Below are 19773 nucleotides of genomic sequence, written 5' to 3'. Positions count from 1 at the left end.
AAAAACACCATATTATAACTGCAGATGAACTACCGGGGGTTTGAGAGGTGTGGAAAAAGAAAAAAGAAGTGTAAAAGCTAAGGGAATTTTTCCCTTTAAATACATGGGGCAAAAGGCACTTCAGCTGGCCTCTTAAAAAAAAAAAAAATCTGTTCTAGGATCCACTTTAAACTAATTTTTACACCACAGTTGCAAGAGAAACCATATTGAAAACTGTCTAACAAGAATTATTGAGTAGGAACCCTCCTTAGCTCAGTTTCTGAAAACTATGCTGAAGACAATGAGATGTACAGATCAATTTTTGACTTTCCTAACTGTATTTTCCTAAAATACTAAACAAAAAATATATGAAAAAATAGAGCCTTTAGTAAACATTTGTCCTGGAGCCATTTCAGTTCCATCTACAGAAAAAATACTCTAATTTGGGAAAATTTTAATTAAAGCAATCAAAATATTTTTATCTGACACATGTCATGAATGACAGATAACAGACAGGCATTGTGTGCATGGTTGTCTGTTTACCTCCAAACTGAAGCAATTGACCAATTTCTAATGAGGCTTAGTAATCTCTTTGCCTAAATCAACTGAATTTTCTGTAAACATATCCATAAGCCAGCTCTCCAGAAACATGCATTTTGAGATACCAGACTGAAGGATCTGAAAAATCCTTCCTGATGGCAGTTTTCTTGTGAAAGTTCATCTCTTTATATTAGTACAGCAGGACAGAGAAAATGTGGATGTAGCTCCTGAAATGTGGTAGGCAAGGAAACCTTTCAGTTTTGGAGGAAATGTAAGTATGCACCCATGCTTTTCAGGGAAAAACCTTTCAAAATAAACTGTGCTGACATCTATTTGTTTTATCTCCCCCCGTGCCTTTTGAAGTTAACAGCAGTGTGCTGTGCTGAACAGCTGAGGAGGTGTGGGGATCTGCACCAAGCCCTTGGGATAGCAGTGCCAAGGAATGCCTGGAGCCAGAAACTATTTGGAAAAAGAAGGGTTGGGAGAGATGCAGCATCTGTCAGGATTGCTTAAAACACAGATAATTATGGTGCTATTGCTACTTTGGTTCAACGGGTCATTAAAAAGAGCAATTCAAAGTGTATTGTTGCTTAGCTAATATTTTGTTAAAATCTTATCCGACACTTCATGTTAGGCCAAAGTTCAGTAATAAGAAGTTTTTATTGGAGATTTTGCTCTCAAAAATAAAGTGGCAGGACAAGCTCCTAACTTAAACCATATAAATAAAATACTTGTAGAAGTTTTTGTCAAGCTTTTTGAGAAAAAAAAAATCACAATGACTGTGATAATCATATTGATAGGTCGACGTTGATGTGAAAGTTACTGTCTTGAATGCTAAAAGATTTTTTTCTTTTGATTACAGGGTTTCCATGGCAACTGCATCCTCCCAGGTTCTAATTCCTGAAATTAATCTCAATGATACTTTTGATACGTTCGCACTTGATTTTACCAGGGAGAAGAAATTGCTGGAATGCCTTGATTATCTTACAGGTACTTTTTCTCAAGGTGCTACACAATATATTCATCATAAAACAGTAGTGATAAGATTTTCTTCAGTCTTCTCTGTGGTCACATCTTTGGCTAACTGCCAAGGCACTCTCCCCTTACCTCCTCAGTAAGGGGAGAAAATAAGATGAAAAGCTCATGGGTTGAGATAAGGACAAGGAGTTCACTCAAGAATTACTGCTACAGGCAAAACAGACTCAACTTGGGGAAGATAAATGTAATTTATTGCCTATTAATTGTAAAAGTAGGACACTGAGAAATAAAAATATGTCTAAGAAAAACTGTCCCCCACTCCATCCTTCTTGGGTTCAACTTCTCTCCCAACTCTTCTACTTCCTCCCCATAGAGCAGAGCACAGTGATGGGGAGTGGGGCTTGCAGTCAGTTCATCACACATCATCTCTGTCACTCCTTCTTCGTGATGCTCTTCCACTATTCTGTCATGAGAGTTCTTCATGAACTTCTCCAAAATGAGCCCTTCCCACAGGCTTCAGTTCTCCAAGAAGCGCTCCAGCTTTGGTCCTTTTGCCAGATGCTGCCCTTCAGGAGTGGACTGTTTCAGTGTGGGCCACAGTTCCTCTGAGAAATCTTGCTGCTGTGTGGTCTTCTCTCTGCAGGCTGCAGCTTCCTCCAGAACACATCAACCTGCTCCAGCGGGGATCTTTCACAGCTGCAGGTGGATATCTGCTTCACTGTAATCTTCCGTGGTCTGTAGGGAAACAGCCAGCATCACCATAGTTTTCACCACAGGCTGCAGGGGAACCTCTGCTCTGGCATCTGGAGCACTTCTCCCCCTCCTTCTTCCCTGACCTTGGCATCTGCAGGGCTATTTCTATCACATTTCCTCACTCATCTCCCTCCCCGATGTTGCACAGCCTTTTTTACCCTTTCTTAAAAATATTACCACAGAGGCACTACCAGCATTGGTGATGGGCTCAGCTTTGGACAGTGGCAGGTCTGTCTTAGGACTGTCTGTGTCTGTCATGGAGTCAGCTCTCAGTCTTTTCTGACAGGGATCACCCTTATAACCCAACCACTACCAAAACCCTGCTACACGAACCCACTACTCTCTCCTCTTAATCCTGAATGTATTACCCCTAGCAGCCCCAGAATGCCCCAGGATGCGTTACATGCTACACAACACAACTGGGATGCATTTCCTACTTCTTCTCCTTGCATTCGTCCCCACTGGAGTGAGGAAGTGGGAGTGAGAAATGGTTAAAAGCCACTGCAGCAGAACAAAGTGAAAGAACAGCTGGAGCTCAGCATGGAGCAGCCAGAGGAGGGAGAGCAGGGACTAAACCCCATTTCCCAGAAGCTGGGTGCTCCAGGTGTTATCCTCTCCCTTGGGGCTGCCTCCTTGCTGCAGCAGATTGCAGCCTGGCAGAGTTCCCAGGAGCAACCAGAAGCAGTTCAAGTAATCAACATCATGGGCTCAGCAATGAAAGATGTTTTCTCATGTCGGTGACACTGTATTTCCCCCATCACAGAACTGGAGGATCTTGCTGTGGCTGGGACTAGAGCACACAGTGCACTCTGCCAGAGTGTGGGTTGAGTTCTCCACAGAGCAGAGCCCCACCTCAATTAACTGAGATCTTTGGCCTGAAGAAGCCCACAGGATTAGACCCTTACTGAAAGCCTGAGTAATGTGCACTCTCAGAGCGTACAATGACTCACAAAGAGAAACAAATTACTGTAATTTAGGATGTTTTGATTTCAATGCCAGAATTAGAACAATTCATTCCAGTTCAATTGAAAACAGAAGAGACATGTTTTAATTTTGCAGTGTTTTTAGGCATCTGCTGTTAACAGCAAGACTTTGCAATGAAGGGTACAAAGCACTGTTCCAAAAACACTTGAAAACTCTTCCTGGGTCCATTCACTTGTCCCAGTTTGCAGTTGGTATACCCGTGTTAGTTCAGGAGAAGTGAGAGTGCAGAGTCTTCTCATTGCCAATCACTGTATCTTTTCCATGCAGAGTGCTGTCTGCTGGCTTTTCTTCAAAGGCTGAGAGAGTTAGGATTGTTCATCCTGAAGAAAAGAAGGCTCCAATGAGACTTCATTGTGGCCTTTCAATACTTTAAACGTTTTATCAGGGCTTGTTGTGATAGAACAAGGAGTAATGGTTTTAAACTAAAGGAGCATAAGTTTACACCACATATAAGGAAAAAATCTTTTACAGTGAGAGTGGTGAGACTGGAACAGACCACCTAGAGAGGCTGTAGATGCCACATCCCTGGAAACATTCAAGGTCAAATTGGATAGGACACTAAGCAACCTGATCTAGATGAAGATGTTCCTGTTCACTGTTTGGAGCTGGACCGGATGACCTTTAAAGGTCCCTCCCAATCCAAACTATTTTATGATTCTGTGATTCTATGATTCCATGAATAAGTGAACAGATTAATACTGGGCAGTGCAATACTAGGGGCATGGCCAGGGCAGCAGCATCCTTGCCTGATAGAGCTGTGGCTTGCCATATCTGAAAAAGAGATTTTATCTAGAAGAAATTTCTGTATTGTGACTGATGAATACAATCAATATTTAAGACATATTCTATTAAATAAGACACAATAATAATGGGGTAAGAATAATTTCAACTTCTTATACAGTAGCAGTCAAATATGTGGTGTCTGCCTCTCCCCAGATCTGCTGGAATTTTGCCACCATGTTGAGCATTCACCCCAAAATTATAAAAATCCAAGAAAATCAAAGGAGGAATTAAAACAAAAAACCACACTCATTTGCCCTAACCTAGTAATCTGCCCATAAAATAATCAATCTCAACATCCTTTACAGTGGAAGAGTAATAACCACCACATTTTAAGGCACATATATCAGGGCAGTGGACTCATTCTGGAGTTACCTATTTCTCCCAGTTGTCTCCAAACAGAGGTTATATGTACTCATTGAAATACAGATAATTATAATTATGGTTTAGATCTTTATATGAGGTGAATTCTGTCTAGCAGTCTGTTTCTGCACCCCTGGGGTCTTTTCCCCTTTGTACATCATATGTCAATATTATCAGCTTAATTGCTATACAAACTGCAGAAAACAAAGGAAGGCTGTATCTGTACAAGGGTTATCTTGCTACAAAGAATTTTTCTGTGATCCATCATTCTGGTTGTGTCATTTACACAGCTCCTTCTCTGCCTTTTTCCAAATTCATCCATGGTCTTAAGAAATTGCTTACAGTGCAGTCTAAGGGAACTTGTAAATTCATCAAGCGTTTTAACTGGTTTTTTTCCTAATAGACCATTTTTATCCTTGCCCTTGATGCCCAGCAAAAAACAGTTTTAGCTGGCTTTGGTTTTGTGCTATTTTTCTTCACATTAATAAAGAGCATATGGCTGCAATGGCAAAATACAAAACACATGTTCAAATTATCTGAGCATAAAATACAACCTATGTAGACAGTTAAAATACATTTATGTAAATATATGTATATATGTAATGTGTGTGTATATATATATATATATTCCCAAGAGTCAAATGCGCTTGATTATTCTCTACTGTTGTTCAGAAACTCTGGAGGAAGATTTATATTATATTACTCCTTTCAGACTGGTGCATGGAATCTTCATAGATCTTAAACTGAACACTTTGTGACAGAGTGAATTACGCGTTACTTTTATCATTTTTCACAGTTAAGTAAAATGAAGACCATTTGTAAGTCTTAGTGGTAGATCTATGCTGTGAATTAAGTGAAGAAGCCTACCTTATAACTATCATCTGTGCTGCTTCTGAACAAAATGTCAAAGTCTAAATTCCAGCTTCATTATCTCTACTGCCAGTGGCTTTTGCAACAATTGACCTCGATTGTCTTTGGGAGATTTTCTTCTCTTTTGGTTCTTCCCAGTGTACCATTTGTCAGATCTTTTTCATCTTCCATCTCCTCAGTCCCACTTTTCTATGTGGCACACTGATGATTGCATCTTTCTTTCTTCCTACACTATTTCTTTCCTGAATATAAATTTAACCAGTTTGTGTTTATCATTTGTGCAGCTGTCTTTCCAAAGCTTCTACTATCCAAATGAAAATCTCTGCTATCTTTCTGAAAGTTGCCAGCCAGACACTGACGTATCAAGCTCAGTATCTTAAAACAATACTTCTAATCTTCCTCTGACTGTTCTATTATCTGTATATGTAGCCTTGATATCTTTTGAAAGCTTTCTTATCTTGCCAGTTGCTCAAGCTCTTCATCTGGAAATCATCTTTTTCTAAATGTGTATCTAGCTAGATCCAGGCAATACATATGATTAGCTAGATCCAGGCAATACATATGATTTGCAAACTCTCTGCACAATTCCTAAGGAATTTTTTTATCCATTGTGAATCAAAAATACTTGTTCTGTGTCTTAGTACTTTGAAATCAATTGCAGGAACATCTATTCTTTGACCTTGCAATTTACCCTGCTACAGAAGTCACATCTGAAACAATGATAAGTTTTCTTTATTCATCACTTTAGCTGTCACTGCACAAAGAAATATGCATTGCCTAGCATATGCCAGCAATTTTTTCACACAGAAACAACTTCATTCTGGAAACTCTTCCAGGAAACAATAGGAAACAACCTGTTCTACTGCTTAACTCTTTCACTATTGAAAGATCAAAAACCAACTCCAGCTAGCTCAGTCTCATGGTTTGGGTATAATCTCCTCTCATTCTGTTGGTTTTGAGCAGTTCTGGTCTACCCAAAATCTATGTCTAGACAATTGTGTGGCTGAGCCCTTGAAACCAACTCAGACATGGCAAGTTAGTAATACACAACATTTGTATCCACATCTGATGAAACTGTACCTTTCAAATTCCTGCATGCAGGTGCAATTCAGTGTCATGATACATGATGGAGTCAGTAATGAATATCTGAGAGAGGTTCAGAGCACCCTCCTCAACTCCCTCATGTTCATACCAGCAATATGGATATTTCTAGCACCATTTTAGTCAAAGAAATGGCTTAGATCTTCCTTTCTTTACTCAGTATCAAAATCAGTAGGGAATCCTTACAAAGTCAACCACACCATGAGAGCAGGGAGATGGAGACTGAGCAAACAAAAGGAAATTGAGGTGGTTTTTATCAGTCTCTGCGACCTTGGGCTGAGAGAATTTAGTCTCATTAGTCACCAAGGGCTGCTGTGTTCATGCTGGGATTCACTAATGAGAGGAGGCAGTTTCAGATGTATGGACCACGTGAGTGCATTCATGGCAAAAGCCATGCAGATGACATGGAAAGGAAGGTGAGTTAGACTAACCTGGTTTAGAGGGGGTAGCTGTGCTCACAAGGCCTGTTACTTCTGAGAGCAAATTTAAGAAACTGCTTTTCTACTATTAGTGGCTTTCAGGCATTTCAGATGTGATTACTGACTTTTTAAGTGTGTCTGCTCAGTTTTTAGTAGAAATGAAGTAAAACAGCCTTCAGCAACGATATTTCTCTCTTGTGAGACTGTTGATTCACAAATGCAGGTGGACGAAAGTCTGCGTGTCTGAAGCAGTTACCACTCCCAGATATGTGCTCTGATCCTCTGTGGAGGACTGAAGGTTTATTATGTCTTGCACTGCTGTGCTGAAAGCATGCTGGGCTTCCTGAACAGTGGTGGATCACATCTGAGTCACAAAAGGGAAGTTGATAGTGCAGCCTGGAGACCACCAGTCTGTGAGGAGCTTTCCCTGTGGCACCTGAGCTCTGTAGCAGTCCCAGTGAATTCAATAACCAAATCACACATTATCAAATGTAATAATGAAGCTAACTGGATGAGATCAACCTCTTTAATTGCATTACAAACTTACACTCTCTAAAGGGATATGTGCTGTGGAATGATGAATTTGGCAGTCTGCATCATACATTTTGTTGTAACAAAGCATTTGAATGTAGACTTGCCTGCCTTTCTGCAGGAGAAGCAGATGTATTTCTTTTATGATGAGTGGTTTATGAAATGAATGTTGCTGAAGACCTGAATTTCATGCAGTATAGTCTCAGGTGGGTGGGGGTTAATCACAAGAGCCAGGGAATATATGTTCTGCTTAGGTCAAATCTCTTTTCAGTCATTCATATCACATGAGGGCCTGTAAATTTCCACCTACAGGGCCAGGTGTGCATATGAAGAGCGAACTAGGCTGCCATTTGCAAAGGAGTTGAAGACACTTAGGTGCTATGTAAATGCAGTTTACAGTTCATTAAATCTTCAGTAATTCTTGCTTTCCATAAATTAATATTTTTTTCTGTTTTGAGGTAATAATAAGTACATTTCCCAAGTAAAATACTTTGCTGTGTTAGGTGAAGGAGAAGACTGAAGAAGAGTTCAGTTGAATACCTGCACACAGAAAAATGGATTAACTTGTATATTTGTAATTAAGACTTATTCCATTTTTTTTCCTTTGAAAGAAAGGCAAAATATTAATAAGAAGCCTCATCTAGGAAGAAAAAAAAAAAAAACCAACAAAAACTCCAGTGATTTTTCTACTGGATACATTTTGAAACACAGTCGATAGTATCACTAACCTTTCCAGAAAACTATGGAGAGTTTTTTTACTCCTTTTGTTTATATTCTTCTCCTGGATAACTGGATAACTGTTCTTTTCTTAGTTTATTTCTCTTTCTTTTCATTAATACACACCTGTCCCAAGGGTTCTCTCTGCTGATTTAAAAACAAAAGTATTGGTAAACTTCCATGATACATTATTTAGAGCATCACAAATCATGGCCATATCATGAAAGACATTTGAGCATTTCCTTATGCCCCTTGGTTGAAAGAGGCTGCTTGGAAGTGTGTCTGTACTTTAATCCTTGGGAACATACATCAGTAAACTGGAGACATGAACTGCAAAAATTCTTAATGGAAAGTAAAATAAATGTTTCATAAAAATAAGATGTTGCAACAGTAAAGGTGGAATTCCTTCAGAGGGACTTTTTTAGAGGTCATTGTTTGTTACTAACAGAGGTTAAAGACCTGACAGGAAACAAAACAAGCAAAACCAAAATTTAAAAACTAAACAAAAACAAAAAACAAAGCTAACAACAAACAAACAAATCTCCCCCTCCCAACCAAACTAAAAACCAAACAGTCGGAGTTACCTTCCTTTTACCTACCTACCTTAATACAGGCATATTTTGGTTGTTTCACCTTGAGTGCCCTCCTTTGATCTCTGTGACAGTTAGGAGAAACACTATTAAGAGCAAGGACTTATTTTTTTTCCATGATGTGGCTTGTAGAGAAGATGATTAGTAATGAAGCTCCCACTGAGATAAGAATGAGGAATATCCACCAGTCTTTGAAATAGAGACTCACTTCTTTCTTATTTAGGTGTTTGACTTTGTAAAGATAGCAAAAAAGGAAAATTTAGACCTAAGAAGTTTGCTTCAAATTTCACGTATTTAAATAGCTCTTTAAAGAGAGAGGAGAAAATTGAACATGAAAGTATGAGTGTTTGGAGCTTCCCCAAAACTGTGTTAAGGACCACTTAAGCCAATCTCTGGTAAGATAGGTTAGCCAAACACTGCTTTCAAGTCAACTCAGAAGAGTGTTGACTCTCCCTCTTGATACACATCAATGAAACTTTGATAATTTTGTTATGATGGTCAGAACAATCCTAGAAAAAGTAACATGTCAATTCTACCCATTTAATCACAGTTTAATGTGACCACCAACACATCACTTGTTCTAGGGCATCTGAAACAAAAGCTACTTTAATACAAATTATTTTCAAAAGTGAGAGTTCTTGACAGTAAGAGTTCTTTTCCAACAGTTTGTTTAAATCAAAGTTACCACTGGAATTAATAAAACATTGTTGAAAAGTCTGTTAGATGGTATTGCTGCAAATTCAAGCATCAGGTGCATCCCCTAGTCTCAGGTGAGAGGGGAAATACTTTACTGATTGTGTCAGTAAGCCTCCTCTATTGTATCTCGCAGCTCCCAACCCACCCACCATTCGAGAAGAGCTCTGTACAGCTTCTTATGACACCATTACTGTCCACTGGACATCGGATGATGAGTTCAGCGTGGTCTCTTACGAGCTGCAGTACACCATCTTCACTGGACAAGCTAATGTTGTTAGTAAGTATAAACCTTCTCTTTTGTAGTTCTGTTTCCTTACTGTTTCTCTGTAAACCAAGTGCCTTTAAATATAAATGTACTCCTACGTCAAGAACAAAAAGGAAAAAATGTTTTCTGGGAAGACTTAAAGATGCAATTTTAAATCCAAATCAATAATGTTTTAAAAAGATTTTAAGATTCAGAATTAATTCACTTAATTCCTCTAAGAAAAAAATACTGTCTAATCTTTGGTCAGGAAGTTGACACTTCTGGGTTCAGAGTTCTGTGATCACTGGGATCACTGACTATGAATTTGGAGGTCATTCAGCTTCTTCCTGTTCCCTTTTAATGGGAATACCACTAGCTGGCACATGTTTCTTTGCTTAAGAAACAAGGATTATGAAATGAACCAAATCAATCTAAAGGTGGAGTTTGTTCAGTCAATGTGTATGTAGACCTGAGAACTCATTGCCACAGAGGGTTGTTGTGTTTTTGAGTTCAAGAGATGCCTGGACAGATCATGCAAGAAAAGTCCACTGAGCACAATGAAGTGCAGAGACTTCCACCTGGCTCAGGAAGCCCCAGAACTGTAAGCTCTTGAGGCCTGGGACAGCATGTGAAAAATGCTTGCTGTGTGCTTTCCTGGTTCCTCAACACCTTTCTATGCCCTCACCTTTGTCCACCATCAAACACCCTGGCACCACACTGAGCCAGGTAGGGTTAGTTCTGCCAATGCAGAAGTGTTTTTCTTCTTGAAAAATTTGTTTAAATGCTTTGATAAAAGTCAGTGCTGTGGACATGCTTACATGCTTTATGTCAGTGGAAAAATGGTATGGTCTATGCCAAGTTTCTGTACTGAGCCAAACTCTCTCACTGACCCTTCTGCTGCTGCGTGCACCTCATTTTCTCCATCACTGATGAGGAGTTCGTTTTCCAAACCACCTGAAAGGATATCTGAGAATTCATGTGCTGGCATTTTAATACCTTTATTAGGTACCATATTGGGATTGTATTATAGTATTCAGGATTGACTGAAAAACAAACTAGGTTATTGAAAATCTGATTATGTTTTGCCAAAACCTCCATTTAGTATTTTCCTTGACAGCCTGATTTTGAAGAACACACAGTAAAATTTAAGATTGCTGGAAAGACCAAGTAAACTTCAACACATACTCTTACATCTGAGCAAGCTGGATAACGAAAAAGTCTACTCATAATTTTGAACAAATTGAAGCAAGGTATATAAGGAAGGAAAACATTCACTTATTAATCACTACTAAGCAGAGACAACTTAATGATATGACAGTACTTTCCTTGTTTTCTAGCCCGTTTTTATCTATGGCTTCATGCTAGATAAGTCAATTTTTGGTGCTATATGTGAATGGTAGCAGCAAAAGGTGTGCCATTTCCACACCTTTGTGATGTGGGTTTTTATTCTTTGCTTACTAGGGAATAAATAACAAGATATTTCATATTTAGGCTATATTGTAGGTTTCCCATGTGGAGGTGAAAGCTTTGATCTGTAAAACATGTATCAATTAGTCTGCTTTCAGAGATGCAGTATAATTTTCAAGCATAGCATGAAGTGCTCAGTGTGCAGTCTGAACTTTCACTTTATCACGTTGCAAAAATAGTGTCATTAAAAGTTTGAAGAGAAAACAAATTAACAATGTAAGAAACTGTTTACAAAATGCTCTGTAGACCTTAAATGAAAGTAGAACATACTTAAAGAACTGGCACTTCTTTTTTCTTTTTTTTCTTTTTCGATTCAGGTAGCTCTTACGCAAATATCCTGGCTGTTACATTCGATTTAATTGAGAGCTATAATGTTAACCAAAATTAAACATATGCATATAGAAGTATATGTGGAAGGCCTTTCTAAATGTCATAAACCTTTTTTTTTTAATTCTTGTTATTTAATATAGACTTGAACACCTCCAGTGGTTCCCATGTCCCCATGCTATAGATCTGCCCAGATTTCTAACATGTGATACTCTCCCAGTTCATTCCAGCTTACATTGGTACTGGAGATTTGCCCACTAACATCATAGAATGATAATGGAATCGCTTAGGCTGGAAAAGACCTCTAAGATCACTGAGTTCAACCATTAACTTAATACTGTCAAGTGCACCACTAATCCAGGTCCATAAGTACCACACTGGCATGTCTTTTAAACACTTCCATGGATGGTGACTCAACCACTTCCCTGGGCCTTTACAACAATAAATTTTTCCTAATATCCATTCTAAACATCCCCTGATGCAACTTGAGGTAATTTCTTCTTGTCTTGTCAATCCTATCCTGATTTTACTCAGAACACTGCCTGGATGTTTATTATATTTGTTGCATTGTACTCTTTGTCCTGAAGAAGGATCCAGTCTCCCAAAAGTTGTTATAAATGGCTTTCCAAGATTGTTCTTAGAATATTGGAGTGTACCTTCATAGCTCCGTTGAACACAGAGAGCTGCTGTCACTGCAGCCTTCATGTTTTGATGAACTGAAGCTAAGTGATTTTTTTTTTAATCCTGTTTTAATGAAATAGGCTTTGAGTTAGCACAAATTTCTTCCTATTTATGACATTTGCATGCTATTGCGTGTAACTATATTTTTATTTCCCTGTCATATCCCAAAAAGTTTCCATTAGTATTGCATGTTGCCTCTAGCAGATAATGTAAACAGGTTCATAGATTGTCTTCAGTTCTGTGTTTTTGTAGCTATGAATTAGTCACCAGGGAGTAGCTAGAGTACTGCATTAAACCAACAAGCTTTTTCCCCCTGAGACAATAGGAATCACTTTGCATACATACCCACCTATGGTGCTAATGGAGGCTGTTATTTTGGAATCTGTTTCTTAAACCACATAGCCAGCCTGACTGCACTTTCCAGTCCTCAGTACATTTCCCCCACCAGAGGCATATATCATTCAGAGATTGCTAAGAATTCAGTAACAAAAACAAGCAGTGCTATGTTTTTCTAGTATATTTTCTATCCAACATAATCAACTATATTCTTTTTTATTAACTGAAAAATTGGAAAGTTAACATTTGATGGAAAAGGTCCAAATAGAGTATTTCACTTGAATCCTATTTCATACAGGAAAGATTATTTCCAAATGTGGCCAAACTGCTTGGCTATTCAATGCTTGGCAGCCCTGTTCTGTGCTTAAGAGCAATATGGAACTTTAAATATGGAACTTTAAATTAAACAGGCTTTTACTAAAGCAGTTGTTATCAGAGTTTACACCATTTGTACATTTGCATTTCTGAGAGGCAGCTAATCACCTGCAATCTGAATATGGTAAAGGCTTTTAAAACGACTTTGTCACTAGCTAGCTAACATGCATTATGATTTCATTATCCCATTTCAATAAATTTTCAAGTATTCATTGAGTATGCCTTTTTTAACACATTTGCTATAATGTGCTTCAGGAGGGTTCAAATTTAAACACCCATTATTTTCTAGCTCTTATACAAGATGTCCATGAAAAATGCATCTTTTTTTTTTTTTTTATTAAAAAGTAGTAAATAATTCTCTCTTGGTGGTAAAAGGAATCAGCATTAATTAGTTATATGGCCCAATTATAAAAATTAAGAATACACTGTGATACTGTCAGAACATTTTCACTGTTAGATGACTCCTTTTCCTATGAGATAGGATAAGAATTTTTGAAGGATCGAAGACAATTAGGAGCCTGAACTTTCATGAAAAACAATGAATTTATGATTCACCTATCAATTTTTTAATATTCTAACTTTTGTCTGTTTCTGGAAGTTCTATTTTATTAAAAATATATTCCTTGCAATCTTCAGATTTATACAGAAGGTTTTAGTATTTTTTAATGGTACAAAAGCAAATTTGGGATAAAACAGGAAAACTGCTCCTTGAAAATAATTTATTTATACAAAGCATTTAAAAATAATTAAAATGCTCAAGAGATTAAATAACCTTCCCATCACTTTGCTGCTCCTCTTCCAGTTTTCAAGAATATATCTTTTATTAAAATCTACCAGTGTAAATTTTAGGAGGATTTACACTCTGGGATTTTTCCCATCTATTTTTTGAAGTGCATCAACAACCAACACCAGGGAAATAGCTTTACAAATTATTACCTCCAGACTCTGAGAAACTTGTTTTAAAAACTCACATATCCTGTACGGACATCACTGTGCTCACTGCACCATTCCAGGATGTAATTTAAATTCTCTACATTTTTGTTAGGTTACAGTTTTAAAATACATTGTTTTACCATCTGCGTAACCCTGTAAGAAGCCCTGGGTTTTTGAAACAAGAAGGATGAATGTAGCCTGGATTAGGATTGGGTACAATAGGAGACCCTTAGCTCCTGCTGCTGCTCCAGTGAAGAGATGTGTGCTTTTCCACTTCACCTGCTGCCACCAGCAGGGAGCTGAGAGGGCAAACACTACCCCCGGATGCCAGTGTGACCAGGCTGCTTGCTCATTTCCCTGAGTTTTCTTAATCATATTCTTTTGTATTCAGAGAAGAAAGGCTGTCCTGAGAGGGCGTATCTGGAGACAGATTCTTTTGATGCAGCGTCAAATTATTCTTTCATACCTAAAAGCTTAACTTGGCTGCCACTGGTAACTATTCTCCATTTTGAAGGAGTTTGGACTTGTAGTTTGGCATCATTAAAACTTCATTCCTAAGATTTTTTTTAATCAAAGTACAATTTCAAGCCTGTTAACAAATATCTCACAGTCAGGAAGCACAAGGACATATCATGAGCCCCTTGATGAGTAGGCTAGAGCTGAGCTTGCTGAGACAGCAAGGTTTGTCGAGCAAAGTAACTGAGTCAGTCGCTGCACATCCAACATTTATTGTACACTGGTAGTCTGGGATGTCTAAGACATTTCTAGGATTACTGTCTGTATCCATCCCACTTACTGTCATATGTTATTTGCTAAACCATCAGAGGCATCTTAGTTAAGGATTCTTTGCTCATCCTAGACTTCATCTAAATCAAATGGTTCATTTTGTTTTATTTTAACTTAATACTTTTTTGCAATAGTACCTGTGAGTCCATTAAGGCATGGTCTCAGTGCAAAATCAACGTGGTAGTTTAGCTACAGAACAAGTGTGCCTGTACTCTAATACCCATGGCAAACTGGGAAAAGATGAGGTTTCCTCTGAGCAGTTAGTGAAATATGTCAGGAAGCTGCTTCTTTTATTGCCTTTCTTCCACTTAGGAAACCCATTCACCCACAGGCTAAGAAAATAAATAAATTCAGTGTTTATGGCTCAGTGAAAGAAGACATGGACTGGTGTTGCTGTAAGCTGTGTACTACCAGTGCTAGGCCCAACTGGGGTTACCATGAGGATAACACTGGGTTCTTTTTCCTCATGAGGCAGATGATTACTCTATATGACCTTGTTTTTCAGTAGTCTTGAGAAAAGCAGTGCTGCAAGGTTGCTTTTCTGTGCTGCTTCTATTCACATACAGCAAACAGTTTGAATCTCTTGTAGCTGATATTTAGGGAGGCTGCAGGTAGTCAGATGTTACTACATGTCAGCTGGATGCTCACAGGTTAGTGTATAAGGAACATACTATAATTCTTTTTTTTCCCCGCTTTACACTACAAAACTGCAACAAAGAAATGTTGTCATTCTGGGAAATCATGGTCCAAAGGCCACAACCCATATGTGAGTTCCAGACTTCAAATCAGGGTGGTGAAGGAGCGTGGCTCATCTTACATCATTTTAGATAGCTGAAGTTAGGGATCTCACCTATGCCTAGTCACCAGGCTTCTTCTGTGGTCAAGAAAAGAGAGGCACTTGTGGCAGGTAGTGTAGCAAGCCAGCATGAGAACAAGGTAGGATGTTCACACCTGGAAAAGTGAAAGAATTCTGAAAAAAGTGAAAAAGTTACTGAATTCTGCCACTCCTCAGAGTCCACCAAAAAAAATTTAGGCATCGTAGCTCTTCATTATGTGACAAGACAATATGAATCCAACTTGAAACTGCCCTGCAGTTACCCATTTGCACTTCAGGATGAATATCTGCCTGCCTCTTGTGGATGCTTTGTAACGTAAGAGAATTTCGAGACACAGGCTTTGTAATTCTTAGATTGAAATTTGGAGTTTGAATTCTGTTTCTAATGGTATTTTGTTACGAAGAACACATCCCAAAATAGGAAGGAGTCTCACATTATGGCTATGAATTGTCTATGAGTCTGTAAACCTGTATCACAGGTCTGTTTCATTCAATTTTTTTATTCAGTAGCCTTTTAAATTTTATTTTACAGAAATTGTCTGATTTGTATTGTCCGATATGCAGAGCTGAAATTGCTAATGAGTTCTCTTTATTACTTACTGGTTTGATGGTAAAACATTAATTAAAAGCTGAAACTCTTTAAATAAAAACAACAGCTTTCATAACATATTCTATGCCCAGTAAAGGCAGGGACCAAGAAGTCTATCAGGTTCCTAATCCAGTCAAGCATTTCTCTGTTAAGTTTTCCAGCCTTACTTATGTATGCACATGCATACAATACACTTCCATCTGCATCTATCTTTTCCTAGCTGTATAGCCATATAAAAGGTTGTGAATATATATACTCTTCATGAATGTTAAATTTTTTATTTATGTAATCATTTATAATAAGAGAACTATAAGACTGGGGATCCATTAGACCAGGAGCTGCTCCAAATTTAGAGTAAGTAATATGGGTCACTGACTGCCAATGCAGTTATACCACAGTAGGAAAAATGTATGTCAATTAATAAGTTAATTTTAATGTAGTGTTTTCCTGTTTTGATTATGATATTGCTACTCCCTTATTTTACTTATTTCCTATATATTATACTTCTGTTGGCATCAACTGTACCGAATAAGTTTTATAAATGTAAAATTTTCCAGATCTTTCCCAGCTGGCATCTCAGCACAAGGACATAAATCAAAAAGTTGTGTCCAACAAATTTACTGACTTAGATTACCTTCTGACAAAGTCTGGCATATAAGAACCAAAGCTTTCTCTGAAGCCCATACTCTACCCTCTTTGGCCTCCCATGGTTTTCTTCAGGTCCTGAAGAATGCATACCTGGGGACTGTCAGCAGAGGTGCCTCACCAGCCCTCCTGGCCTTACTGCTTACGTTAGTTTTCTGAGGCTTAAACTGAGTTCATTAATCCAAACAGTAGATTGATGGGATTGCCATAATCCTCTAGCTCTTAAGCAATAAAGAATTCCTTGTGCTGGGATATGAAAAATCTCAGACTGCTAGTGTCTCCACTGAGACATTTCTTAAATGCCCATTTTTTACGGTTGACTTCACATAGCAGGAGCTTAAAAGGTACCACGGCTGAGGGTTGATGAAATGAGTTAGTGGCATTAAGTAGTGGCTCACTAAATATAATAACACTTTAAAAGGTACAAAAGCAAAATTCATATTGGTCATTGGGTTCCTGGGAATGTCCCTCTGTTACAAAGTGTTTAGTGTGTTATGACTGACGTGCTCTGTTCGAAATTGCAGGTTTATGCAACTCAGCCGACAGCTGGATGATTGTTCCTAATATCAAACAAAACCACTACACGGTGCACGGGTTACAGAGTGGCACTAAGTATATCTTCATTGTTAAGGCCATTAATCAGGCGGGCAGCAGGAGCAGCGAGCCTGGCAAGCTCAAGACAAACAGTGAGTAATGTGAGATCCACCATGCATGCATTCTTCTTTCTGGCCTTCCTTTTTAAGTTTGATCTTTGGAAGATATAAGAGCACAGAGCAGTTTAACTTGTTTAAAGTGCTTTCTACAATGAAAGCTGCTTCTTTAACTCAATTCAAGATTGCCAGAGTCTTCAGTAGCTGTGTCTGTTGTTTGGTCACTGGAAATATCACATAGGAACAGAGCCATCACAGGTCAGATGGTTGAAAATACTCTTTTGTGAATTTGTTTAAATATCCTCTCTATTCTTTTACCTCTACAAAGTAAAAGCTTTTCTTATGTTTGCAATAAAACATTTTATTTTGGGGTAATGTTCAGAAGATAATTGATAGTCTAATATTATCCCCCAAAATTATATCTTTTTTAGGACATTGGAAAACTTTCTTAGGTTTAACCACCTCCGTTTTTTACGGAGTTCAGCAAGGTGGTAGAGTAGTCAGAGATCCCACTTCAAAAAAACAATGGTTACACAAATTAATAACAGATGTAGAATAACAGTTTTAAGACTGGTTTTCAGCTGTTTTCTTCTTGTGTCCCAGCCAACCCTTCAGTCATGTAGTTATCATGGGCAGCTCTGAGGGCTGGAAAGGAAACACTGGGATTTATGCATCCTCTGAAACCTGCATATTGTAGGGGGGGTGCTTGAAAAGGGGCAATACTGAATGTTACAAGAACAATACCGAAGAGAATGGCATGTACAGCTTTCTGATTTCCCCCTTTCTGCTATTAACCTGTGCAATGTGACCAGGCACAATTCAATACAGAGAGACATCCTTCAGATACTACTTCAGCACACAAAGGCTACTAACCGGTCAGAGAGGCAGGCAATACATATGTTACCACTAAAAGGTGGTAAGAAATAGTCCCCAAATAGTTTCCAATGGGTTTATTTTATATTTTGTCATAATACATAATTAAATACACATTGCATAAGTAGATAACCCTGAACAATTTCCATCTTACTTGAAGTACATGTGCCAGTGCCTCACACAGACTTCATGAGAATGCTCGTTTTCATTTTCTGTGCATGTCATCAAATCTTCCAATTACATGTTTTTCCCCTTGATATAAAAGAGAGTAAGAAGGGGAAAGTGCTTTGCTGGATTACTTGTGGAGTCATACTTTTCTAGTTGTCTCCTGGTGGAGGTAAATGATTTTTCTGCTTTCTAACACAATAAGCAAGCCTGTCAGAATTGTGGTGGGCTTTATATATCTACATGGTTCAGTTTACCAAATAGCTTCCTGTTATTGTCTACAAATCTTGTGCTACAGCCCAAGATACTTGCCAAGAACAACAGCCTCAATAATGTTATTACCCATATTATTTGGACCAAGTTACAGTTCACTTCCTTCTTTTTAATGCACAGTATCCAGTACTACATAGGCATCCTTCCAAAGCAATTCTGAATTGTTGACTGTGCTTGTTATAAATAAAGCTGTGAGTGAATGAATGAAGAAACAATGCTAGTACTTCTTTTTATTTTTAAATTCATTTTGTGGGATTTGAAATCATACTTTTTGTAGGAATAATGAAGATGTTATTGTGGAGCCTTATCCCTAGAGAATTAATTGAACATGATTTATTCTAAATCTAATATGCTGTGAAAAAAGCAACCCTCAGACCTTTATTAGCATGTATATTGGTTTCAATTACATGCAAGAATCAGAGTATTCTGGTTACCTCTAGGTCAGAGATAAAGGACATGATGATTATGCAGGGCTCTTTTCAGGGATTATCGACACAGGGAAGTTAGTGCACAAAGAAATTGACAGTAAACTGACAATGCAATGCAAACTAGCTATTGCAGGGATCAGAATAGGTTAGTCTATCTCAAGAATGCTTGGGAGGAGGAAATTAATATGGTTATGTAATCTTGCAGGCTTCTTAGAGGCTCACTAATCCACCCTCCTTTTCAAAATCAAAGCCAAACCATTATTGTGTCATCTTTGTCTCCCTGTGTCTAGGTCAACCATTTAAACTGGACCCCAAATCTGCTCATAGAAAATTGAAAGTGTCTCATGATAACTTGACAGTGGAACGTGATGAAACATCCTCCAAAAAGAGTCACACACCAGAGCGATTCACGAGCCAAGGGAGCTATGGAGTAGCTGGCAATGTGTTCATTGACAGCGGGCGGCATTACTGGGAAGTGGTTATAAGCGGGAGTACGTGGTATGTATATAAAAATATATGTGAAAAGAAGCACTAGTTCACACCACGCAGTTGCTGGCACAGTTTCTCTGGTAGAGACCAGTAGCAGAAGCATGAGGAAGAGTATGAGAGCAGGCCAAGCATATATTTTCACATAGTTTGTCAGAGTATTTCCCCAATCTCCAGCACTTTTAGACTCTGGAACTAAATCTGTCACATTAAACATCTTTATATTTAGCAGCCTTTGCAGGACTTTTACTCCATGTCCAGGAATGATTTTTTTTTTTGAACCCATGTACAGTACATTTTGAGAGTGAGCTTTGCAAATGCGATCATTTCTCTACTAAATATGAAAGATTTACATGTCCTTCAGTGAGAAAAAATAAAT

General features: G+C 38.2%; 1 protein-coding gene and 1 long non-coding RNA gene across 6 annotated transcripts in view; one reads left to right on the top strand and one right to left on the bottom strand.

Annotated features, from left to right (window-relative positions):
- MID1 (midline 1) overlaps positions 1–19773 on the top strand; it is a 250279-nt gene that overhangs the window by 219746 nt on the left and 10760 nt on the right. For all 5 annotated transcript variants that reach the window (XM_050331813.1, XM_050331812.1, XM_050331815.1 and 2 more), the window contains 4 exons: positions 1382–1509; positions 9435–9578; positions 17044–17205; positions 19199–19406. In XM_050331813.1, coding sequence (XP_050187770.1) covers positions 1382–1509; positions 9435–9578; positions 17044–17205; positions 19199–19406 — 642 coding nt within the window. The remainder of the gene's footprint in view (positions 1–1381; positions 1510–9434; positions 9579–17043; positions 17206–19198; positions 19407–19773) is intronic.
- The window catches only part of LOC126648592 (uncharacterized), a 41387-nt gene continuing 23345 nt past the window's right edge, over positions 1732–19773 (bottom strand). The window contains exon 3 of the long non-coding RNA XR_007630836.1: positions 1732–2232. This is a non-coding gene — a long non-coding RNA (uncharacterized LOC126648592). The remainder of the gene's footprint in view (positions 2233–19773) is intronic.

Source organism: Myiozetetes cayanensis, unplaced genomic scaffold (genome assembly GCF_022539395.1).
Source record: "Myiozetetes cayanensis isolate MyiCay16 unplaced genomic scaffold, myiCay2020 scf5-8, whole genome shotgun sequence".
NCBI classification, from domain to species: domain Eukaryota; kingdom Metazoa; phylum Chordata; class Aves; order Passeriformes; family Tyrannidae; genus Myiozetetes; species Myiozetetes cayanensis.
Note: the sequence above shows the minus strand (reverse complement) of the source record. Positions and strands in the feature narration are given on the sequence as shown.